The sequence below is a fragment of the Crocodylus siamensis genome, chromosome 5 (genome assembly GCF_052110815.1).
Source record: "Crocodylus siamensis isolate JL-2025a chromosome 5, ASM5211081v1, whole genome shotgun sequence".
In the NCBI taxonomy this organism is placed as follows: Eukaryota; Metazoa; Chordata; order Crocodylia; family Crocodylidae; genus Crocodylus; species Crocodylus siamensis.
This window is the reverse complement of record NC_143399.1, coordinates 37,700,148-37,727,080: the sequence shown is the minus strand read 5'-3', so window position 1 is coordinate 37,727,080 and position 26,933 is coordinate 37,700,148. Positions and strand designations below refer to the sequence as shown.

General features: G+C 39.6%; 1 protein-coding gene across 14 annotated transcripts in view; it reads right to left on the bottom strand.

Moving 5' to 3' along the window:
* Positions 1-4,287: 4,287 nt before the first annotated feature.
* LOC149863745 (uncharacterized) overlaps positions 4,288-26,933 on the bottom strand; it is a 90,297-nt gene continuing 67,651 nt past the window's right edge. The window contains exons 4-8 of one of the 14 annotated variants that reach the window (XM_090048285.1): positions 23,916-24,007; positions 17,882-18,064; positions 17,298-17,372; positions 4,938-4,988; positions 4,289-4,601 (exon numbers count right to left, since the gene is read on the bottom strand). In XM_090048285.1, coding sequence (XP_089904411.1) covers positions 4,500-4,601; positions 4,938-4,988; positions 17,298-17,372; positions 17,882-18,064; positions 23,916-24,007 — 503 coding nt within the window. In that variant the 3' untranslated portion in view covers positions 4,289-4,499. Of the gene's footprint in view, positions 17,001-17,297; positions 17,373-17,881; positions 18,065-23,915; positions 24,008-26,933 lie in introns of all 14 variants that reach the window. The other 13 variants (XM_090048282.1, XM_090048281.1, XM_090048283.1 and 10 more) reach the window with 13 other exon arrangements.

Sequence of the window (26,933 nt, the reverse complement as noted above, 5' to 3'; positions counted from 1 at the left end):
AATATAAAGCTCAGTACAATTTAAAAGCATTAGTTTGAATGCAACTCTTATCATCACGTAGATTTCAGAAGATAGCCCAGGAAAATTACCCCTATCTTTGATAGCTAAATAAAACTGCAAAAATGCTGATGGCACAAAGGTTATGTACTGATTGAGGACTGTCATCCCTCAGAACCAGTTTTTTAAAAATCAAATGGGAAATGGATCCCAGATTTCAGAAAACAAGGTGTGGGAGCAGCAACCTGCATTGCAGGGGTGGCTACACCCCCAGCTCCCAGCCTCCCCCCAAAACCAAGGTGGGCAGACCACACTGCTGGAGCTGCAGCATGGGACTTTTTTAAGTCCCTCAAGCAGTTAAGACTCTTCCTTCCCCCCTCCCTTCTCCTCTCTGCTCAGTGGCATGTTCCCTCCCCTCCCTGCTGCTGCTGCTCTTCTACTGTCTCCAGCTGACGTTAAGGGCAGTGGGAAGGCTCCATAGCTACTCCTGCCCAACTGCATCCAGGCAGCACATGGACCCAATCTTGGCTAGAGACAGCAGCAGCAGTAGCAGGCGGGTTCCCTTCCTCTGTGCCTGCTGTCCGGATGGCAGGGAACACAGGGGTGGGGTGGGGACTGGGCAGGAAGGAAGGACCCATCTCTTGATGCTGCTGTCTCTGGCTGAGCCTGGCTTTGCATGGAGCCTGGCTGGTGTGAACAGGAGTGACTCTGGAGCAACCCCCCTTGCCCCTACCTTGGGGGCAACTAAAGACAGCAGTAGCGGTGTGTGGGGGAGACAGGGGGTACTGCTGAGCATAAAGATGAAAGGGGGAGAGGGGGTGGGATTCTTACTTGTTTCAAGGACTTAAAAAATGTCCCCTGCTGCTGCTTCCACAGCATGGTTGACTGAAAGCAGGGTGTGTCACACCACTGCATCCTCTCTGGACCTGCCCCTGGAAATGGTCATAAATTTCTTCCCAGCTCTGGATGAAACACTGGCTTTCATAGGGCCTGCAGATAGTTACCTGAATATGGATTTTCCCTATTACTTTTGTTGTTTTGTCTACTGAATTCTTTATACCAGCACTGCAGTCCTTTCTAGTTAATAAAAGAGGGAACTCCTATCCAGAGCTGGCCCTAGGGAAAATGGTGCCTTGGGCAAAGTTGTATTTTGGCACCCCCTGGTACCCCCTTCCTCCCCAAAGGTGCCGCTGCAGGCAAAGGTAGGGGGCAGTCTGGCAGGGAGGTAGAGCAGCATGGTGTGCCAAGCAGAAGAGCAGGAAGGCACCACTGCTGCTGCCTACACTGCCCAGCCCAGCTCCTCCTCAGCAGCGACTGGGTTGGGGCAGGCTGGGCTGAGCACTGCTCCTCCTGCCTGGGGCAGGGATCAGCCAGGGATGGGAAAGAGCACAGCTGTGTGTGTGGGCTGCTCACATGTGTGTGCATGTGTGCCCCCCACCCTGACCACAGCACCCTGGGCAGTCACTCATGTCACCCACCCCTAAGGCCAGCTCTGCTCTTTTCCCCCTTTTACAGTTTCAAGATAAGGAGAAACAAGGATGTATTGTCCATACAACAAATACAAAATAGTCCAAAAGCAACTTTCCAGGAGCAATCAAATATTGGAACAAGCTACCTGGAGAAACTGGAATTCCCATCCTTGGAAATTTTCAAAAGCAGGTTAGGTGGACACCTAGCTGGAGTGGTATAGTCAGGAATGATCCTGCCTTGTGTAGGGAGCTGGACTAGATGACCTTGTGAGGTTCCTTCCAGCCCTGCTTTCCTATAGTCCTATACTCCATTCTTGCCCTTCATCCTCAATGCTCAGGACTGAGGGGATATATTCAATGTATGCATCCTACTCCTCAGTTTCTTCTCAACTGCAGAGCTCCTATTGATATGACTTAAGGAAGAAGAAAAAGAAGGGTGACTGTGAGTGTGGACAATGCATCTTGAAGAATTTCAGTAATCTCCTTTTTGATTAGAGTAACTGTCCACACACATTTTCCTATGTAGGGGACTCCAAAGCATAATTCACCATCATTTGGAGGTAAGTCTTGGAATTACCTAGGTGTAAAAAAGATGTGCTCAGCAGCATCACCCCATGAAATCTCCCTCACTGCACAATGCTTAGCAAAGCCTTGGATTGTACTTCACACTGCTGTCTTACAGATGTCTTTTAGACAAACCCCATGCAAGAAGGCTACAGACATAGCCTCAAGTGCAGTGGACCAAAGCAAATGGTGACTCCACCTTGGCAGTCCCATGACACAATTAAGTACAATCTGAGATCTAGCCTGACAGTCTCTGGGGACAAATTGCTGTGCCTTTCAAACTTTTGCCTATGGCTACTATCACAAGAGGGCAACAGGCAGCTGGGCCTAGCAGTTAGGTTTGTGGTCAGGAACCTGACTCCAGACCTACATGTCAAGACAGTTTGGAGCTGGTAGTCCAACCAGAATCCAGATGTGGTCAGGAGCAGGTCAAGGTCAAGAAGTCAGTATCAGGAACTGGGAGTCACAGTCAGGAGCAAGTCAAGCTGAACACCAATACCAGGAGTGCAGGAATAGTGAACAAAAGTAGGGACCAGAGTCAAGGCAAGGTGCTGGGTTCAGAGCAATCTGCAAGCTCATCAGATTTGTTGAGCAGATAGGTCATCACTGTCTGTTCTGATGGTTTTATAGCTTTGTTGGGACTACCAGTCAAGGTAGAAGCCCATCATTGGTAACCAGGATGGCTCATCCCCAGCTGGGGCATCTAATGCAATCCTAGGTCTAGGTGGATAGATGGGTTTTTGACTTCACCAAATCCTGGAGTCCCTCCCTGTTACTAGAGGGTGGGCTATGTATTATGCTACAAAAGGGATACTCAACCTCTGGGGCTCCCTACAGGCCTGGAAATTTTCCAGCAATGGCCATTAATAAGACTACCGTCCCCCCTGCTAAATTCCCAAACCCCAGTATCTGCACTGCCAGTCAGAGCCAAACTACGCCCCACTCCCCCATGCCCTTCTCTGCTTCTGGATCAGGGCCTGGGTCATGCTCCCTTCTCCCTCACGGGGCTAGGTTGGGCCAGGCCTTGCCCCCTTCTCTTCCAGGATGGCTGGGTCAGGGCTAGCCTGTCCCTCACTCCACTCCACCCCGCAGTCAGATGGCACCCATGGTGCCTGAGTGAGAATATCAGCTGGATCTGACCCGTGGATGGATGGGGCACTGCCAATCCTTCCCACTGGACAAAAAAGGTTGGGCACCACTGGGCCACCATATTTACAGTTCTGATGTTAGATGGGAGATGGATTTTAGGCTCCTTCCCCAAAGCCAAAGCCCTTTCCAATATCAGAGGACAGCTACAGATATACTTGGGACAATGGAGAGCACAGGGAAGGAGATTGGAGCCATAGGTTCAGAAGAAAGAATCCACAAGGGGACACTAGAGAGAACTGCCAAGATGGGTCATCGCTCCTTGAAGGCATCTTAGGGAATCAACAGATGCCCAGACAAATTTGTCCAGAGGTGTGAGGTAACCAGGGACAAGTATAGGCTTGACAGTTGCAGAGTTCCCTACATTGAGCTTCCTCCTCCTGGTGACACAGATGGTACCAAATGGGGAGCCACTCACCACAGCTATAAACAAGTATGGAAACTTTCAAAAGGGTTTAATCCCATGTAAATAAAAGGCTAGAAGCCCTCTGGACTTTAAGGCAATGATAAAGTCTCAGCCTCAGAGGCATAGGATTGGGAAAGATCATCAGGAGGGCCATCTTCTAGCTGAGGTGGAATTCAGAGTATTTTCAGCAGATTACTGGACATCATCTTATATTCAGGGTCATCTTATATTTGAGTAAATACAGTATGGACATACATACATACATCTTAGTCTATAAAGGTGTATATCTACCCTGCCTTCTGAAAGCCATTTTGCCCATCTTCCCCACCAAGGTTTTCCACTGTATCAAGATCTCAGTTCTATAATGGAACCTAAATTTGGTCCTTAATCTTTAACATATCTGTTATTTAAACTGACGGCATCAATTTACTTTTTCATCTCTCTAATAAGGTAGCATTTCTGATGGCTGTTACCTCAGCAAGAAGAGTGAGTGAGAACCGAGCTAAATTTGGGGGATCCACGATAACAGCTCGTAGTTAGAACAGTAGTGAGAACACTCCAAATGCATCCAGGATCAGACCTTACAAACGGGATCATAGGCAGTAGCAGCTTGAATACTGGGAGGCTGAGTGAGATAACTCAAACAACCATACTCATAAACCATATAAGAGTACGCCAGAAAGATATGGAGGGCAGAAAGTGGTTATTAAGAAACAATTGTGGTGTGAGAAAAAGTGAAAAAAGGGAGAACCAAACAGCTTTTTATTCATTTTGTGAACACAATATTAAACATAATCCATTGGTAAGAGCTCTGAGAGTACTAGAGAAAAATTCACATGGGAAGCAGCATAGTGAGGTTCAAATGCATTAGTATTTCCATTACATGACTGTTGCAGTGTAGAGCCATAGGTCTGAAGCTATCCTTTCCACAATGGATAGGTTAGATGAATCAGTTTCTTATTGATGTTCATAGAGCTTAATGATTCCATATCTTCTTCCTTCAGACTAAAATCAAAAACCTAGTTTGGGGGAAAATAAAGCAGTAAGAACTCTCATGGGCTAAAGTACATCTGTCCAACTTCTAAATTGCTGCATGACACCCCCTCCCCTCTGCTGCACCACATGGGTGTCCCCACCATTGCTGCACCACATGCCTGTGCCCCCCCCTACTGTTGCACTGTGCACCCTTGCCTCCACTGCTGCCTTGTATGCCCAGCATGGCTCCAGGTTCACCCTTGGCTCCCCTGGCTGAACGGTGCTGCATTGCCCTGCTCCCTGGAATGGGGGCAGGCAGCAGAAGCTGGAGCGATGAGGGGAGTAGCAGCTGGGCAGGAGGCCTGGGGACTGCAACTTACCCACTCGCAGGCCGCATGCAGCCCATGGGCCATCAGATGGACAGCCCCAGGCTAAAGCACATGAAGACAGATTTATCGTTAATATATTATGACTTAGCAAAATCAGGTTTGATTTCATTGTTAAATATTCTAATACTAATCATGGTGAACTTAGTTAATATTTCAATACTCATCCTAATAATTTAGGCGTGGTTTAGCCTGATTCAGCATTAATTTCATGGAGACTAATTTGAAGTGTTATTGATACACACATTACACTGATTATTGCAAAACCTGAATTAACAATTTGCATTTCCACTGAATACAAATTATTTTTTACAAAACTGTAAGGGAAGGGTGACATTAGGAGAAACTTATTTCCAAGCAGGAAAAATGAACAGACATTAGTGTCTGAACTACAGGTACAGCTCTAAGTTTATAAGTGACAATACACTAGAAAGAAGAAAATAGAAAAGTAACACGAAGAGAATATGAAAAAAGTATTGGAGAGAGTTCAATCAGTGGCATGAAGTAATTTTACCTTAAACCACTTGAGCTCAAAATTATATAAGAAATTTTACCATAGTGCATCATTCTGTCCTTCTTATTTGCACTTATCAGATTATAGCAGAAATGCTCTAGTGGTGTAACTGGATAACATAATGCTCATAACAAACCATTAGAAAGATATTTTCCATCTAATTTTTCGTCTGCCAATGCAAGACATTCAGGCAATGTTCTACAACCAGAAAATCTAAGAAATTACGGGAATGTTACATTGACAATGTTCTGAAAGGGATAAGCTGATTATGATAATCATCTTCCAAAGATGGATATTGGGTGTCTATGATAGGTTATGTCTGACAAGTTCACAAAAAGCCTGCTTGTCATGTCACTAACCAAGTTAAAGAAGGAAGGAAGGAACGAAGGAAGGAAAAAGAAAAGATGAAAGAATGAATGAACAAATGGCAACATACTGGTTCTATGCCAGAGAAGGCAATTTATGCTAAAGAACATGACCTCTACACTTACACTTCATTGAGTGATCTTTCACCAACTTTACTATGCAGCCCTCTGAATTACTTTCCAGAAACTCAGCTTGACAGCTGTAGACTTAATTTCTTTTTATAGGATGAGTCCAAGCCATGGAGAACTAACTACTAGGGAATAGATAGGTCATAGAAAAACACCCCACCCTTCTACCATGACACTGTAAAAGCTTGACTCAAAACGTGGGGTGGGACCAAAACCAAACAACTCCACTTTCCTAAAACAAATCCATTTCATAGCTAGATAATGTATTTGAGCCTGCACATCCTCAGAAGCTGGAAGTCCCAGCTAGAGAGACACAAAAGTCTTTCCTAATTGGAGGAGGATAAAAATCTAGCCATTTAGGGACTGGATTACAGCTGATATAGATAAAAATATTTGGTCATGCAGCTTCTGAATTTGTTTCAGTCTTGGCTAGCTCACCTCTAAATAATGACATTAAAGATCACTTTAAGTAGACTGGCTGCACTAATATAGGTTAAGCCAGGGAACTATCTAGGACAGTGATTCTGAACTGGGGTACCATGTCACCTTGGGATTCTGTTAAGGGTGATGCATAATATTAGCACTGTTAATTGTGCAAAAACTCCCGCGACTCATAAGATAAGCCTGGAGATTTCAAATAGGAATCCGTAATGTTAAAAACATGCCAACCTGTTGTGGTCTTGTGAGTTGAACGAAACAGAAGAATTTCTCTACTATTATTTTGTAGGCCAGAAACAAGAGAAAGCTAAGAGCCGGCATTTTCCAGGGCATGGCTTGAGTTTAAATGAGAGGTGTCTTGAGTCTAAAAAGATTGAGAACCACACTGATCTACAGCAACATCATATTAAAGCTGTAAAAAATTGAGGGGTTCTTTACATGAGGAACTGAGATATGGTAAAAGCAGATCTCTGTGAGTCTGTTTAGGGCCAAAGTGGCCCTGTCCAGTCCAGGCATAGCAGTTTCCATCTGATGTCAGCACTAGTGGGTATATGTTATATAACTCCCGGATGTGGTAGAAGTTTTAATTCAAATTCATTTGAGGGTCTATCCTGGCTTTTATTTCAACGAGGCCTGAACACGCTCAATGTCCTGACCAGTTGGAACCCGTCTGCTCTGGTTCATTGGAGAGCCTTTAGTGTATTCTTTCACTGCCTGGCTGTAGTAGTGATTAATCCCCTGTGATGCCGAGAATAGATAAGTGGCCACTGAATAAAGGTGGCTGGTAAAGACATGTTGCTTATATCATATATTATTACATGGGCTAGCTGAATGCCAGTCATTCAAAATCCCTTTTAGAAGCATTTGAAATCTCAAGGGAAGTTAAGAAAACTGTTCAAGGATTAAGTTCAAGCCAAATCTTCAAAGCATTGGGCAGGGAGGGAGGAGATATATCTAGACTCCCTTAACATCAGTGACAGCAACTCCATCCTAGTGATTTGCTTTAAAAGCAAGGGGTTAATATCATTAGCTTTCCTGTCAAAACAATGTTGCACTGCAGCTTTAAAAGGAAATCTGTTGGTACACAAGGTCAAGTACACGTTTCAGACTGCTGGACTGGGAAGGTTTTTGAATTCTGGCAGCCTGGTTATTACATGTGTGTTGTTCACAAAAATAGTGTTGTTTTTTTCAAGTTTAGACTGTGAAGAAAGATGCAACAGAAGCGGATTTTGTGCAATCTCTTCTGTTGTGCAGTCAGAAATGCCTTTTGTGTGTAGTTGACACCACCACCACAGCCACTGTCACAGTTTCCCAACTAAAGGGTCACAGAAGCCTTTAACCCACATAATATAAAAGATGCAGTTGAGAAAGCATAGAGGCACAAGAATAATAAGAACCCTAGCCACTCTCGAAAAGTCAGACAGGAAACTTATTGCCTCGGCGGCCCTCAGAGAAAGCCTCGCCCTTCCACTTGACTGTTTATATTTTTTCTTTTCCTATTTATTGTTTAAAACCAGTTTCCATTCTGTTAATGATCAGAGTGTTGTAGCAAAGAGGGCTGATTGTAGATGCAAGTCTTGATTACTTATTATTTCAAATCGGGTGCTATTTACCCCACACTAAAAAAGGCGTGCCTCAATAGCTCATAATGTAAATAACACAGACACCTTCAACTTTATTCCACATCCTTCTCACAAGGTTGTGAGATACAGTGATAACGCACCATACATTTCCAAGCCTTAACCTGTGTCAAAGATCAGAGAGTTTACTCTTTGGAGCTCGAATGGATGGGATGAGGGGTTTCGGCACCAGAATCCACTGTGCGTAGCACTCTGAATGTTCACTCTAGGCATGCATTTTGAGAAAATCTGCACCAAACATCCTCTGCCAGTGCCCTCCTGGGCATTGTATAAAGCAGAAGCAAGAAATGGAGTGAGGCTTTCAGTTTTCATACCTCTGGCGCTTTTAAAGTCTTTTTGTTTTCTTATCTATTGAGTGCAGTACACTTCTGCTTCTATCAACAAATACCACTACTCATACCCTAACAACCAGGGTGGGTAAAAATTATTTTTTTTTTAAATTAAAAAAAATCAGACTTTGTATTTAAATGAGTTTTTTTATTTAATCGTATTTTTTGTTATAATGCTTTTTTAAAAAAACCTATATGAAGTTTTAATTTAAGATATATTAAAGATCAAAGATATCATAATGGAATAGGGTCTATAACTTCTAACTGAATACTATCTGAGACCATATATTCATGTAACCTTTTTAGAAAAGTTTTATAAATAGGTCACAACAGGCCGTGGATTATATTAATCTTATGGGGTTCCCAGAGGCTTCTTTATATTTTAGTAAAGATTAAGGAAAATCACTCTACCCAATGGGACTCAGTGCTCAGTCTAGAAGATCCCATTAAGTGTCTCTGTGATGCTTAGTCTTAGTTCTCAAACTGTGGATTTGTGTCTCCAGAGATAACATCCTTGTTAACAGCACTATATGGAGATGAGTGATAAAAGACCTGATTACTTACCCATTAGCCCTATTGTCTCTCTGCAAGTTTGGGTACACAGATTCAAGCTCTTACCTCTCTCTAAAAGTGCAAAGTTTTAAGAAGTTAAATGAATACAGGATATCAAACAACAAGAATGCACTTGTTGTAGAAAACAATGATTAAATTGAAGCTTCCTGAATAATGATTTAAATCATAATTTAAATTATTTGATGTAAATCAAATCCACCCTGCTAGCAATACTGTCAAGCAGGGCCTAAACTAACCAAAGGCATTCTCGCCTTCCCTTCCCATCCTACCATTTCATAATTTAAAGATCTAAGAAAATGATGTTAACTGTATTTTAGGTACTGGTTTAAATCTGTCCACGAGGAGTTACCACTCTGGGAAAGGATGAAAACCACTTTACAGTAAGAGAAAACAGTTTTCTTTTTAAACAGAGTAAGATCACTTAAAGATAAATGTGAAATATGAATCCAGTAAGTCAAATTCTTTCCTGGTACAACTCAACTGAAGCCAAAAGAACTAAATAGGATTTGTTCTAATGAACCTAAATTGGATTAACTAACTCAGTATAAAAGATTGACAAAACAATTCACAAAGGAAAGCAAGCTACAATGATAACATACATTATATTTCAAAGGGTTTGAAGATAAAAGGATTAAATTTTTATGATATCAGGGCAAGTTAATGCTTCCAGTAGGAAACAATGGTTGGCGATTAACGATGGCACAATGTACAAAAATGCCTATCACATCACACCTGCAAGGAAGATAACACAGCTCAGTTCAGTGTCATTTATTTAAATATTTATTACTCAAACTACTGTGCACTTGGAACACAGTTAATCTTCAAAATGATACTATTCTGTAGCTCTAGGTCAATTACCTGTTAGTAGAAAAACTGCCTGGAAAAAATGAGCAAAACCCTGGAAATAGGCTTTAAAACTAATGATAACTGTGTCTCAAGTTACTCGGAAAATAAAAATCGGAGACCAACTGTAACTTTTAGAAACTGTTCATTACAGGGAAGTGTGCTAGCTATAAGTCTTCCACAGTCATGTTATTTCTATTCAATACTGACACCTGAGCATGGTAAACATGGGTTGCAAATACTACAAAGATTTAATATTGTGCCTTATTTAGATGTAGAATGCACGGTTTATTATCAGAAAGAACTAAGATTATTTAGTCTGGAGAAGTGACGAATGATGGGGAATCCATGAATCTCCAAATACTGTATTTTCACACATATAACATGCCCCAAATACAATAGAAATCTTGTTTTTGTCTGCAAAGAGTGGGGACAAAACCTAATCTTTAAGCTGACTCACCCTCCCTTTCTTGCTCAGCTAAAACTCTAGTACAGGGGTAGGCAACGTATTTTGGGTGGAGTGCCGAAAAAACCACAACGTCTACCTTGGAAGGTGCCAGAATGCTGACGTACCCAGAGCAGCTGTTTGCAGCCTCCCAGCAGCAGCCGGCCCATGGAGCATGGTCTGCTTGCAGCAGCGCTTGCAGCCTCCCAGCCACCTGCTGGAAGCAGCCTGAGCTCCGTGGCTGGCAGCAGCTGCTTAGAGCCCAGGCTGGCACTGGTGTGCCAAGCAAAATGGCCTTGTGTGCCACAGTTGGCACACGTGCTGGGGGTTGCAGACCCCTGCTCTAGTTGCTGCTCAATACTGGTCCTCCATAGGTAGAGCTCTGATCTTGAAAAGAGTTCAAGCTGTGAAACAGAAAGAAACCAGAAGCCCTAGCAGACAGCAATATTTCTCTAAGAAAGTTTAGCTGCATTTGTGGAAGGTCAAGACCAGTAAAAAGGAGAGAGAATCTTTTAACACCTGTGAAGTAAAGAATTAATTCAAAGGCCCATTAATAGGCCACTGACTCCCTCAGCTGCCTGAAGAGTTATACAGGAGCTGTTGGACCATGAAGCAGGAATTAAAGCAGGGGGCTTCTATCATGGGCAAAAAATCAGCTTTCCCACTTAAAACACACAGCCCAATTTTTGGAGGCTGATTTTAGGGGGAAAGGCATGTATTGTATGTGAGAAAATATGGCAACTGACAAACAATTACAGAGAGGATGGAGATGGGCTCTTCCCTGTGGCTATAGGGGACAGGACTAGGACTAATGGCTTTGAGTTACAGCAGGAGAAATTTAGGTTGGAGATTAGGAGGAACTTTCTGACTATGAGGGTAGTCAAATATTGAAACCGACTACCTAGAGAAGCTGTGGAATCTCCATCCTTAAAAGTTTTCAAGAGCAGATTAGACAGACACTTGGTTGGGATGATTTAGTAAGGGATGCTGCTGCCTTGAGCAGGGGGCTGGACTAGATGTGATCTTGTGACATCCCTTCAAGGCCTATTTTCCTATGATCCTGATTTTATGATCAGATGATATGACTATCCTGGATGAATACAAAGATGTAGCCTTGATACCTTTTTAAACAACATAAATATAGTTACAAGTGTTACACCTGGGGTTACCCACCTTCCTATCAACATCTGCAAATTTTATACATACATATATACGCACACACACACACACATATATTCTACTCCCTGGCACCATGTTAGATGCAGACAAATAGGGGTGAATTATAATTCCATAGGGAAAATGGTGAAACTGACCATCATAAAACATTTCAATTCCAAAAGTAAACATACTGAAAAACAGAGAAAAATATTTTTTCCCTCTAATTTTTCTAGGGATGGTAAATCTTAATCATAGCTGTTATTTGCTCTGCCCAAACACGTGTTCTCCTATGCAGAGGAACTTCTTTCCATTACCCTGCTGTACCAGAATATAGTCATGGAGAGGATGCCCATGGTGCTTTCTCTGGTCTCAACTTTAATCTCACCAGGAGAAGATGCAAAGCCAGGATCAGACCTGCCTCAACTAAGGAAACAGTAAGCTACAGCAATGAAGCAGGAAGAGAGGTTATTTCTGAAGCCAGCACTGCAATGAAGAACTGGTGCAGTTCTACAGGTTTGACAGCGTGAAAAAAACAGTTGGGAATAAGTGAAGAAAATCTATCCTGTTCTAGCCAGAAATAAGCTCCCCAGTCATTACTCAGACAATACACCACCCATGGAAATGTTATGACGAAGTAAATACCTGATGAGTTGGTCCCTATTTTTTTCTGTGTCATTGTGATTGAGAAAAAGGTAATATTTTGATATGATAGTTGCTTCTTCAAAGTGAAGCACCAATATCTTCTGCTGTTTCTGAACTATTCTCTAGTGGCAAAGAACATCTCAGGGTATATATTAGGAGGCTGCCAGTTCCCTTGGGTGGTTCTCTTTCTATGCCTCACAATGTACTCAAAGCCTAAAAAAGTGGATAAGTAGCCTACTCCTCTACAATGTGCTTTGTCTTACTGATAAATCTTAACATGTTTAATGAGTGTCAGTACACTTGCTTATTCTGAAAAATTATTTTTCAGAAGGTGCATTAGTTGACGCCATAGGCAGAAAAACTTATTTGTACCTCCTTGCAAAAAAGAGCTCTTTCATGGTCCTTTTGCCAGTGAAATCATTCCTGTCATACTTAACAAATGCGTAGGGGCTCAAATTTCCAAAACTGCCTTCTAATTTGGGATGCCTATATTTTGCATAGATGCAGCATGCTTTTCAGAGCACCATGCTAATGAAGTGAGTGCGACTCAGCCACTCTAAAATCAGATGCGTGGGCAGTCAATATAAGGGGCACCCCAAATTAAAGGCTATTTTTAAAAGCTGACCACTTATCTTTGGTATGAAGGCACAAATCTATCTTAGAATACAGAATTGCATGGAAGTAAGAGCAGATTTTGAGACAGTCTATTTCCTTGACCATCTTGGAAAACCCTGCTGCAAGTTCGGAGCTCAGCATATGAGTATTTTCTCTGGAATGTATGCAGAACCAGCCAGTGGTTCTGAAGGAACAGTTCCCAAGGGGAGAAATCTGTCTGTATCGTAGTTAAATTCTGTAGAAATGAAACTTCAAGGACAAACAACAATGAACAGCTAGAGTACATGGCTTGCTGCTAAGCTGGTTCTTGATAAAAATTGAGGAGCTTTGTTTCATGATATGACTAAAACAGAACAGCAGTGGGAAAATGGCCTCAGGAAGTCGAAACACAATATAAATCATAGTCACATTTTCCATACCTTTCTAGACACAGGAACTCCAAAAATACCAAACCAACATGACTACAAGCTGAATGCTCTGCTGGTAAAAAACCTGCACATTTATTTCTCAAAATATATCTGTAAAACATGTCTTCATGCTTTTTATCATTAAATCAGAAGATCAATATATTCTGTTAACGAGATTTCTCGGACTAATGCACCAAAGTTAAACTAATTCTTATCAAAAGCTGCAACGAAACACACAAGATTTTGTAATAGGAATGAAACCAGTAATCATGCAGAGTTAGATCAATCTATTTTTGTTCAGTGGATTAGCTAGTTAAAATCAAAAGCATCTACTGTGTTAAATTTCAGTTACAAACCACTGAAAAAATAAAGGAAAAAAACCCTGGACATTCACAATTAACTGATGTGTGACAGCATGTTAAGCACAGCAAAAATCATGCAGGGTCAAATCTCAAGGCTTTGTTATAACGCAGGCTGATCCCTTACTCCTACACTTTGCATTAGCTTGACTGACCGTGAAGATGTTCAAGCTTGTACAGAAAGAAACATAGGAACACAGGACTGGGACCATCAACTCCAGTCTCCTGCATTCACAGGCAAGTGGTAAGCAAAGGAATCCTCTAAATTGTTACCTTGAACCCTCGCCTATTACTACAAGGAACAATATCCAACAGACCAAAAATGTGCCACAGGTAAAAGCAGGGAAGAGAAGGGCACTGCCTATGCCTGCAGCTTGAACAACAGGGAAAGACTTGGTTAACATGCTCAGAAGATGCTATGCTATGAAAAAAACCCATCACCCATGCCACAAAGGAAAGCAAAAATTCCCGAAGTCCTTATCAGTCAGACCCAGGAGAAAAATCCTTATCTGAGCACAAATATGATGATGAGTATGACCCTGAGTGGAAGAGCAAGATGATCTAGCCAGGAATGCCTGGGTTTTGAAAGTATTACTGCACCCCCACTCAAAAACTCCCAGGCTTAGCAGTGATCAATGTTCTCATGCCTCAAAGGAAGGAGAAACCCTTTTCAAGTCCTACAGAAACCAGAAGTATTTGTAAGAGGGGGAAAATTCCCACCTGATGACCAGCAAAAGACCTAGGCAAGAAATTACCAGATGTCTTCCACACTACAGGAGTTACTTTACTCTCCAACTTGGGGGCCACAGATGCATGACTCCAAGTCATGCACACTGAATAGTGTAACAGAACTTCTGGTCCCATCATAGCATCTTTTCCATAAATACTCCCCTGATATCTGGGAATATTCTTTTAATTCCCAATCTAATTTTTTGAGCTGTTTTCCATTAAGCCAGAGGGATCTGGCTCAGGGAGGGTGAGGATATCATGATATCTGTCCTTTTGTGCAAAAATTCGAGAGAGCCTACACATATTTTTGGTTTAATTTCATTATGTGCTGAATCTGGTTTGTCCCACAGAAGCACGTGCTCCATTGGAGGACCACATGCATAAAGAGATGCATACCCTAACCTAATGGTCTCTATATACATCTGCTTATTTTCTATCAGAGTCTGTGCCTGGCTGTTACTGTTCTTCTGTTTTAATGTCAGTCCTGTGAGTAATTTAAATGTATGTGGACTTTTGGAAGGGCTTCTGTTGTCTTTTTCTGGATCCATATTATTGTTTTATGTGTAAACTCTTTTGAGGCCAGGATCATTTTTTGTTATGCATTTGTACAATGGCCTGTGACTGTGAATTTTCTAAGCACTACCCTAATAAATAATAGTAATAATTGTAGTATCAGTAGTAGCAGCAGCATTTTTCATACCCAGTGTTTTCTCCCATGTACACTATCATCATCTGCCTAGCAAACAACCTGATGTTAATAAGAGGATTTAAATGGATTTAAATCCAAATAACAGAAGCACCAAATGCAACACAAGTCACAAATTTATTGAGATAAATATTTCAGACAAAAAATGTATATTTCTATATCAGTATGTTATCCTAAAGGAGCGTTTCATATACATGTAATCAGATGTTACAGATTTGAAATCAATCAGTGATAATAACTGTGAGCCATCAAGCTTACAATTTGATTCTTACAGTGAGATTGCTCAAGCTTAAATCAAATACGCAAGTAATAGATCATCAACACAAGAAAAGCTCAAACCTTACAAGCTACACAATAGGGGTTGGGTCCCAGGAAACATGTCGCCCATCATGCATTCCATTTAGAATGGCAACATCATCTTCTGCTAATGTAAAATCAAATACCTATGGGAATGCACACGAGGTTAATGCAGTGGACACAAGAGAAAAAGCTAGAAACTGTTCTATTGATTAAGCTTATTTACATGTATTTAATTTTGTAGAAAGATTTTCTATGTTTTCTGCCCTACAGACCATCCTTTTTTGTCATGAAGTAATAGAATTATATTAAGCTAGAGCTGACAGGACCCAGTCCATTTCCTTCTGATTGTGCTTGCTATTTTCACTTATGGGCTCTGCCACACTAGCTCCCAGAACCCTGGCCTAATGCCAGAAAGGTAAGGCAAAAGTCATGACAAAGCTACTTCTGACAGCTCTCCATATTGTCCTCAGGAAGGATATAAGAAAAATCTAATTGCTATTCCTTTGAAAGCCAGAGCTCATCACTTCTTTGCTATTTTCAGAAGCTAGGTTTAGAGGTTAACAGCACCTCACCACAGGACTTCAGCCAACCACAAAGAATCGCTAAGAAGTCCTCGTACTTTCATTTAGCCAGCAAACCAAAGTCTTTGTGTCAATTCCAAACTATGTATGTCCATTGAGTCTCTTTACAGAAGAGCACCCAGTGTACTCAACTAAAACAGAGTATAATGGCATTTACTGCAGTCCTTAGCATTCAGTGTAGCCTGAGAGTAGCCACTTATATCCCATGTACTGGTCTTCTACAGCCACAGGGAGGTTGGCTATTCTTACAACTCAGTTGATGGTAGCGTTCTCTTAGCAAAGTGTCTGTGCAGACTTAATTTTTCCTATGTTTGTCTAAGGTACATCTCACGCGGCAGAAAGACCCAGGGGAGCCTGAACTGCTGCCAAGCAAACTTCTCTTCTCCTATACAGTCCAACAATAACTGGCTGCTGGAATGCCTCACTGTAGTCACAGACTCAGTCTTCAGGCTACCTAAATTGAAACTGAATACCAACCAATGGACTTTGACGGTATGTGACTTTTTCAGTACATCCACTGAAAGGAGCATAGAACAGTTATATAGTGGGACCTGGGGCCAAGGTATGGAATAAAAGAAGATACTAAAGAAAGAGAAGAAAAAAAGAAGAGAAAGTCTGTTTTTAAAATTGTTGATAGAATGCTGTTCAGTCAAATATTACCAGAGATGCACATAACTAATTCACATACACACAAGGTCACAAAGTGCTTAACTAAAGGGCAGTGGGAGTCCCTTACTCTGGTAAAGTCCATATTGCTTCCTGCTAACCAATCCCTGGTAAAGACATCCTTAGTGACAGAGATGGAACTTATTCCTGAAAACACACCATGAGCTCTAGAAATGCATGGCCATATATTATTGAAAATGGTTCCTGAGAACGAACATATTCAGAGCCACCACCGACTTCAGCCTACATCTCAGTTGAATACTGACATAGAAAAGGAGGAACAACCAGCCAGAAGACACCCTATGGAAAAAGGCACAATGAAGTCACAAGCTGAGATGATGCCATTTCTCTTCCACCTTCCAACTCATCTATCTCTTCTTTCCTAAGACCTCTTCTCTTGCATGTAAATGTGAGGCAGGGAGGTACAGAGGCTTGTTCTGCCAGTTTGCTAACTTCCAGAGGGCTTCCTGTCATTTACAGCCCCTTGCATTCGCTTTGCCTTGGTGTATAGGTAGCTCTCAGTACAGCACTGAATTCCTTCCATTGTCTTCCTATGCGTCCAGTACAAAAGAACCCTGATGTTGGCTGTGGCCCTTGTGTGCTGTCACAATCCATGTACTAAATAAAAATAATAATGAAAACTAAACACAAAACTTTATGCCTTCAGTAAACTTCTTAATCTCAATAAGTAACACACTGTTCACTTTTATACATCTCAATTGGTTTCTTACAGGTCTGGCTATTAAAGGGATTATTTGCTACTGTATTACAAAATTTATTTTGCAATAATTCACCAATTTTAGTGATGTTGCTCTGACATGAAACTGATGTAAATAAAGTGGAGAGTCAGACCCAAAGTATTTAATCAACAATAATTTGGTCATTAGTCATACAAGATCAGTAACAAGATCTTACCTCACAGTTTTCCTGTATCCTTTCCACTTTTGTAGATTTTGGAATAGTGACAACCCCATTCTGAAAAAGGTAATACTGCTCATCATTAAACATAACAGTAATTTAAAAGGAAACCAGAATGTTTTCCAAACATTTCTTAGAGCAACAATGTAAATAAGATTCCTTCCTCAGCCTTGATTTTACTCTACAAATATCACTTTCATATCTATATACCACTGTTTATAATGATAATTATATAGTGTATAACATTCTAATTTTTTTTTTTTAGTTTTCAGTTCAATTTAAAACATTCATTTGTATTTAATGGCTAGTGCTATATGTTGGGAGATAGAAAGCAAGCAATACAGCTCACCCATGGTAGCTTTTAGTTTGCAAATATCTTTTTTATTGGTATTTTACTCTGCTGAAATCAGATTATATCTGTATTAAAAATATTGCCATGATTAGCATATTACATTCCCGTTATCAAATAATGAGAAGTTTGTCCCTGGTGCAGTAGATCAAGCATAACAAGGATAACAGCACATTATTCCTTTACATGTATGCATCATGGTGGTCACCATTGTACTGCTCACCACACTTACCTGTATGCTCCAGCGTATACAGATCTGTGCAGGGGTTTTGCCATACTTCTTTGCCAGCTGAATTACTTTAGGATGAGTAAGAGCTTCACCTTTGGCTAAAGGGCAGTATCCTTCAAAGACAATGTTTCTGCTTCTACAGTAATCCAGCAGCTCCTGGGGTCTTTGGAAAGGGTGATATTCAACCTTTTATGAATGTAGAGGGGGGAAAAAACCCTAAGAAAAGCTTTTATGTCAGTGTGTACTTAAAAGAAAATACAGTAAAGGTATTTTTGAACTTTGTTTTTTACACTACAATAAAATCAGCAGGAATGAAGTAACATTATTTCTGGAAGATTTGTGTATAGCTGTCCATATCTTTGGAAGAAATGGAGAGGGAATTAATGCAGAAACCTCTTGCAGGAACTTAGGCAGCGATTTGCTGCATACGTTAAGGCTCTTTCTCTTGGGAGCAAGCTATATAAAGCAGCTGACTTGCCACTTCTACTGACGGACTTGCACTTCTGTTCATTAGCACAAAGACCGCAGAATGTTTCTGAGGAGTACAGGTGGTTACTTAGTATAACCCAGCCCCAGACCTCATCATGTGTATTGGTGCCTTAGCCATTCTTGCCTTCCGTTCCTTTCTTCCTTGTTTCCACATTTTTGTGATGCATAGTTGAGGGGAATAAAGACATTTCTGATTAAAATAGAGTACTAGGCCTGTGTATATGACTTCTCTGATCAAAATAGAGTACTCGGCCTGGGCAAAATGCACTGGAATTGACAGTACATGGGAGAACCGTGAATTAGGAGTTAAGGCAGTGTCATAGGGAGAGAAAGGAGCGGGTAGCCTGAAGTTATGTGACTATGTATGCTGGATGCCATTGGTGGAAAGAAAGATCACAAATTACCAAAAAATGATATGGAATGAAAGAGAATGCAGATACTGAGGTATAGTCGTACAATGGAAGTAGAAGATGCATGTCATTTGATGGTCTGGAAAATGAATCTTCAAAAGTTTCAAGTTTGGAAAAGCAGCCAAACTTTTTTAGCACTTACCCAAACTTAAACTGTATCTGAACTGTATAAGTTCACCTCCATAAAAAATGGTATCTTGGAACACTGTGCATGTTCTGCACTGTACAATTAAATTTCCCTGTGCTCAAATCCAAATGACTGTGGAGTTTTCTTTTAAGTAGATACAGTATAATCATGTGACACAACTCCAAACCAAATAGCTAGCACCACTGTTTCAATGATCTAACTCTTGCGTATTTTGAGGAAAAAACCTCTTTAGAACAATTACAGCAACACATGGAATCTGGAAAATTTCTTCCACCATAAAAAGGAAAAACGAACATTTCCTGCTTCTCATCTTTAGTACATGTTGTCTTTTCAGACAACAATAGTTGGGAACAATAAGTTGGCATTCATTCAATACATGCTAAGTAAAACTGTACCCCTCGAAGGCTGGGCTGAGTCATCCTAAAACTGCTATGATCTAAATTACTGGGTGGACTGGTGACAAGGTTCAAGCAACAGACACATCCATGTCTTCAACCTTTGATGTTTCTTGACCTTTGAATGGCCTTTGTATTAAATGTTTATATTTGTATGGTCAGTGTTTAGGTCACTCACATATTCATTTACTCGCATCTGAACAGAAAAGGAAATATTTCCATTGTTTGTTGCACAGAACTGTGGGGAAGAAAAAGAATGAGCCAGCAGTTCCTTTCAAAATACTGTTTAACAAAAACCAAAGGGTATCTATGTATTTGCTAAGTATCTGACTATACAACATGACCACTGAACATTTTAGAGACAGGTGCTTGCTTGAAATGTAGATATATTTTTATAATAGATTTTAAAACCTTATTAATGGCCAGGGCATCATGTAAAAAATATTCCTATTTTGTGAAATTTGGAACTTGATAAACCTTCAGGAACACTACCTAAATGGTATATTGCTTAATGAGTGCTATAATAAAATTAAAAGAAAATAAGAATTGGATAGTTAGGTAAGAGTCTTACTAGGTAGTTTTAATGAATTAAACATGTAAAAGCAAATCTGAAATAACTCTACTGATTTCAGAAGTTTTCTTCCCTATTTATACCAACGTAACTTTAAACAGAATTGAGCTCTTAGTCTTTTAAGGCTGCAGAGTTGCACAGTTCTAAGGTTTTCCAAACATTTTTATATCAAGTCCAACATGCTGTTATGTCATCTTCCAAACTGATATAGAGATAAGGTTGCTTCTGCTCTGGAAATGATAAACATTGGATCCAAAATTTTGCTAAGGTGATTTCTGGGAATTCCTGTGATACTTTGCTATGAGGCAAACAAGAGCAGGTAACATCTTTGTAAAATATTTTGTAAGAAATCAGTACTTTTTTTTCAAACATTTATGGAAAATTTTTAGTACTTTGGAAGGTGAGGCCACAACAGTACTAGCTAGAGGGACACAGGCTGCATGACCAATATGTAACCTTCCCTTCTACTAACAACACCTACTTCCTGATCTGTACCACCCATGCTATTTTAGTGCAGATCCTTTTCAGGCAAAGATTATCAATCATATGATGATGAAGTAAGGTCCACTGTTCTCCAAGTCCTTGGATTGTTTTGTGTATATCTGGCAGGGTTTTTATCAAGGCATTTGCAGTTGTATGGAATCCCACTGACCCCTTCGCAACTGCTATTAGTCAGCCACATGGGAAACCAAAGTCATCAAGGCTTCTGTATGCCATGGAAAGAAGACACTGCAGCCAATAGACAAGTGCCCCCACTGGTCTACAGCGTCTTCCACCTGTCTAAACCAGATAAACAGTTGAGGGCAAACTAGTTTTCTTAGTTCCTGTGGCATTCTTCTGTGAATTTTCCAGAGTGGGCAATCTTGACGATTATGTTCCTATTTAAAATTCAATTTTGGGCCAGGAGGTTGAGTTTCTGTTACAGTTGAGACCACACTGTATAGGAAGTAATAATTTCCTAATGTGCTAAACTTGTGTGAAGTAGGGTGTAAAACTCAATACTAATGAAAACATGAACATTCATTAAACTGTTTTCTCTATTCTTAGCCTGATACAAACTTATCATGTCCATTTTGTATTTTAAGAAATACTAATAGATATAGGTCTAATATGTAGCATTTAGAGCATCATAATTTATACTTGTTTCTAGCCGCTGACTTAATTACAGTGTTCAGGTTAATTAAATAAACTCCTGGGAAATTTCTGCTTTCTCTTATTAAAGGACAGGAACAAGAAGGCACAAAGAGAGTACATTTCTCCCTCTCCCATAAATCTGTACTTATCACTTCTATGTCCCAACTGTAGACGCTACAGTTTTATAGCTTCTGGTTCATTGTAATGTTCTCTTTGATTAATTTATGTGGTATCAGAATTAAACATTTGAACATTGGTGCTTATTATTTTAGGTTCTGTATAGAGAATCTGACAGGAGATTTTAAGCATGAATTGTTGGTGGAGCTGCTATAGACTGCAATCTTCCCAGCTAAAAGCAAATATTTAAGAGGAGGGTTTTCCCAAAGATCCAGTTTTGTTTTCTTTTTGTTAAGGAATGTGAACATATTCTTTCCTCTATGGGTACTGCTAGAGCAAAAACATCTCTGAGCTTATGTGCTTTTGACACATGCATCTCTACTGGAATGTGCCATGTGAGATATACACCCGTAGGAGAAACTTCAGTTATACGGTTCTACAAAAAAGTCTAAGATTTTCCTTGTTGAAAACTGTTTCCTTTTACAAACATTCTGAAGTGTTTCTAGAACTTTAAGGAAAACATGTATAGTTGGGGAACATTTTGCACAAAGCCTTTGTTTAGTTCCCAACTGTTAAAAAAACTGCATAAATTCTTTGAGATATCTATTTGTAAAAGTTTTGTATTCAAATACAAGCTAATATAAGTAGTAAAGATGATTTATACATAAATTTAGCAGTGTCATTCAGTATTTCACTGGTTATTAAAGTAAGCAAACATTTAAATACAGAATGTTTATGTTAATTTGTGGACTTTATTAGTTACCTAGCAGTGCTTAAACAACTTCCCATTCTCAGAAAGACAAGGGTCAATTCCCTCATGATGACTTACTTTGCCTTCTTTAAGGGCAGAGCTTATCACTCTCTTTGAAAATCATATCAATTTAAACAGAATACATGTTAAAGCTAAATTATTTTTGTATAAAATGTAAGCATCTCTGAACCACAATTTCATTTTCTATTCATTCCTCATAGAATTAAAGAAAATGGATTGAGGATACGAGATTATTAAAACTCTAAACACAAAAAATATTCTGAGATCTTGGTCCCCAAGCACAGACAGTTACTATCCTGTTGTCATGTGACCTGAGGATGTAACCAGGACCATACATGGTGTTGAGTGAATTAAACAGTGACAGCAGCTAATATTTAAATAAGCTCTATGCTATTTAGACAAGTTTTAAAAGAGGTGTGCCTTGTACCTCCAGTGAAACACTGAAAGCAGATTGAGTATAAAACTCTCTGACTGAAGTTAGCAGCACACACTGCTACTTTCTCTCAGTTTCAATGGCTTCCTTGTGTCAATATTTTTCTCTCATTTTTTGCAAGCAAGCAAGCAAGCAGCAAAAAGAAGCATCCCCACAAAAGATGTCACTATACGGAAACAAGAAGCATCAATCTTTTTGCACGGCACCGCTTCTGGCACAAAATTACATCAGCACAACTTTGACATCAAGAGTAAGGGAGATTTTGCCACAGCACTGCCAAAGAATTATAATTAGTTTTGTAATGATTTTTAATGGCATATTGAAACAATACTGTACTTTAAGATAGCAGCAGCTTATCTTGCTAAATGCTAAAAGGGTTTAGGCCACATATTCTTGGAGAGGAGTCATATGCTAACACAAAAGTGTGTTATCTATAATACACTAAATGGAACTCACCTACTTAAAACAAATTTCTTTGCCCACTTATTATGTTGTCATTATCTATAACACACTAAATAGGACTCATTATTAATATTTAAAATAACATGCTTTGCTCTTGACTTATATAGGGAAGAGTGTGCCCAGCTTCAGGAGAGCCTGGACCACTCTCAGAAGAACAATCTCTGTGAAAAGTTCTTCTCAGAGACACATATGCGAGTTTATAATTACAAACCTAATGGTTTATTGCTTATATTTTCTTTTTCTTATTTTCATAAAGTAGAGTAGTCAGAGTTAATAATATTTAATTATGGTAGCTCTTAGGGCATGGCAAATATCCCCATGTGAAGATAGTAGTGGGAGACTTAAAGCCCTAAAAACAGAAACAACTATGATGTGGTCTGCCATTTCTACTTTCTCCAGTCTGAACATTTTATCACTTTTTAAAGAAAATTATTTGGTTCTTAACAATTTAAAACACTCTCTTCTCTCCCACATCATCATCTTTAACTGTATCTTTAAAGCATACACTTTCTTTTCTGGTTTCATTTAAGACCTATGGTCATATTTAAAATATTTGTGCAGGTCTGAAAGTCTTCATCTGTGTTAGATATTTCCTGGCCATATAAGACCAGTTTCTGCCACACTTACTCAGGTGTACAAGCAGTCCATTTAAGTGAATTATATCACATATGAAATAAGGATGGAACCAAGATAGCAGACTCTAATCTATAATACAAAATGCAAGTAGAAACAGTAAAGTTTCAAACCACAGAAACTTTAAATGTGACAACTTCACACTTTGGCTCGTTTTTCAGTGTTGGCTAAGGGAACAACATTTTAAAATGCAGTTCTTAAATACTGAAGACCCTGAAGAAGCTCATTCACTATGGTAGTGGCAAGGTTCAGTGGTAAGCTGCCATCAACTAAAATTGGGCTTGTGGCCTTCTAGCAACATGATATTGGCCACAAAACGTCTGGTAAGCAGACAACTGGCCTCACAGGGACCTTTTTAAAAAATAATCAACTGAATTTTCTTGGCCTAACTCAAGGTGTTTTTCAGAGATGAGGTGGAGAAGATGGGGTTATTCTAAAAAGAAATGTCTTAAATGTACTGTGTAAGCACTCACCTGATTAACATGAGGGGTTACTTCACAGTCTTCTTTTAGTTGTTCAAGATGATTTATGAGAAAGTTGCTTACGCCAATTGACCGACACATCCCTAATTGAAGGAGGGGGAAAAGTACATATGACATTCTAGGAGAGAAGAAAGTGCTGAGAATTCTAATTATTTTGGGGAATGACCTGCAAATATCACTTGTGAGTGGACAAAATGATGGCAAACACTTTATTTCTGTATAATAAACTACTGTACATATTTACAGGAACACAAATACTGAAATCTAACTTGACAGCATTATCTGCAAGCATGGTTCTGTCAGAGTCACATAAGGAAGCCGTTTTATAATCTAAACACATTGGAGGCTCCCCAGTGTATAAAAACTCCAGGCTAAATTCTGGGAAAGGCCAACATCGTATAAGCAAAGAACAATTGTACTTCATCAGAATGAAAAGAAGGAAATGGTGTTCGGAGCAGCTTGCCAAAAGCAAAGAAAAGTGGAACATTTGCAAAAGACTAGTTGGGTATGAGTAATAAAACACGAGGACACACCGTCCTAACAAACTGCCCCTACTGACATTTAAGATAGATTATTTTACTATGAACAAGAGTTATGTAAACTTCAATATAAAAAGTATACATAATTCAGTGCTTCCCAAAAGTCAGAAAAAACAAAGCATAGGATGGAGTTTCTTTCTTAACATTGATTTTCTTTACTTTGGTTAACACACAGATCATCAAAAATTTACCATTTTGCCCATGTTTAGTTTAATGCATTTATAAAGAATAAATAATGAATGTGTGAACATGACTAAATTCAGTGCTGACTGACAGCCCAGGAGTCAGACATGCTCTTTTTAATCACAGAAATGAGACAGCCTGCTTCCTGACCCAGCTCTGCCCACCTCTGCCTCAACCCTGAGGTAGGCAATTCAGAGAGCTGGTGCCCCTGTTGACACTGTTAGTAAAAGATGCCAGTTGTGATAGGTATGGTGTGAAAACCACCAGGCTCATTTCAAACAGGTCACCAAATGGCTATCAGGCAGAGGTTAGTATTCTGTTATTCAAGTGGAGCTAACTTGACCATCCAGGAGAAAAGCTCTGTCTCTTTTACCAGTCTCTTGAACTATCCAGATCTTTAATATATGTATTTCTCTTTAGGAACTTTGGGATCCATTAATTGATTTATTAGATGTATTTATTTACTGATTTTAATTGAAGGAAAAGAAAATAACCAGCTCAGAAGGTTATAAAAGAAATTATATTAAAAACATGGAAACAATGACTTTTCCCAAAGTGATCCAATTCTACTTATAAAAACAGAATTGGGGAAGGATGGGAGATCCACCAAGCTTAGGTCAACGGTGACTAAAAACCAAAACTATCTGCCAGCTTTTGAAGTGAATTGCAGTCTTAGTTCAGTTTTTATGGGTTAGGATAGCATATTCACTGGCAGCTAAGTAGAAGATCTAGGGATTGAATGAGCAGAGATGGTGAATTCTCCTTTCTCTTCCAGGTCAGGAAGATTGCCAGGGTAACCTGGGTACGCTCAGATGGCCACTATGCTGAATGTGCCTGCCCTATGAACGAAGAAAGCACTCCAGTTATTGCTGGAACACTCTCCTGAGCACTACCTTCTTTTTTGTAAACAAGAGAAAGACAGAACATAAACTAAAAGCTATTTTGGTTCTTCCAAAAATACTTAATCAGGCAATTCCAGGCAACTGGCATTATGGGAATAATTTAGGGCCTGACTTTGCAGCCAATCCATGTATGGAGTTACTGTTGTGTCAACTTCAGTGGCAGTTCTGCATGTGGATCAGCCATGTAATCAAGCCCTAAGAGGTGTATTTCCACTCAGTGCAGATATATAGTTGCCATTAATGCAGACAGGATTCATGGATGCATTAAGGGAATTATTTACCTTGATTCAGACTAAAAATAAAAGTACAGGAAATGCATGAGGAAAATTTACTATGTAAATATCTCATTAAAAACACACATATTTTAAATATGAAATAGACTTAATCCACTTGCAGAATATTAACTAGCATTCTTTAATGTGACTGGTTTTGAGTAATCATGAATAATTCAGAATTAGCATATTCATTTCTTAACTTGTTAAAGTAACTCTAATTACATACAGTACTTTTCTGCAGAAATTTTCTAGGTGAGGCTACATTCTGGTGCTAAATATTATAAACAAGTTGCAAACATCACAAAGTGTAAAGTGGGCTTTGCATTTGGCAATGTTGATAATAATAACCACACAAACAGTTCCACTATGATGTTGCTCTTACATCTTTAGCCAAGACATGTAGACACGTATACAGCAGGAAAACTCTAGTAATATGCTATTATTTTTCTACTGTGGTGTCTACTGCAAAATTTTAGAGTGGGTAAAAAGCCTTTAACAACTTGGCTGTCAAACTGCTCACATTTACGGAAATTATCATCTGCTTAAGACATGTAACATTAATTAGGTTTTGACCCACACAATAGCAGTTTGCATAATTTGTATTTAATCTGTCAGAAGGGGGTCAAACCTTAGCTTTAGACCTCTGGTGACACAAATCCTGCAGCACCAAGACTAATAAATCATTATGCTACAGAAGTCTGAAAAGCATTTGCAATTTTAACACAAAAGACATCGAAATATTATCCACTACTGTGAGGAAATGATTTTAAAATGTTCCTTTTGTTGTTTCTCTTGGAGAATGAAAGCCTTTATCTGAAGCAATAACACAATAAAACTCAGCATCAGATATCATAGAAGGAAAAAATCTTACTAGATGTTTTAGTTCATTCCCACAATGAGCTCCCAGGATTTTTTTTACAGTATATTTTCAATTGTTTTGTCCCATCATGTTTCTTATACTTCAGTTGATTAGAAGTCTACAACTTCCCTTCCACAGAACTCATCAATTTAATTGCCAGGAAATTCTTCGTAGGTCTCCAATCAAAAATCTTCTGTTTAAGTGTTGTCTTAAGTTATGCTTTGGGCTACCTTTCCCTCAAAAGTCAATAA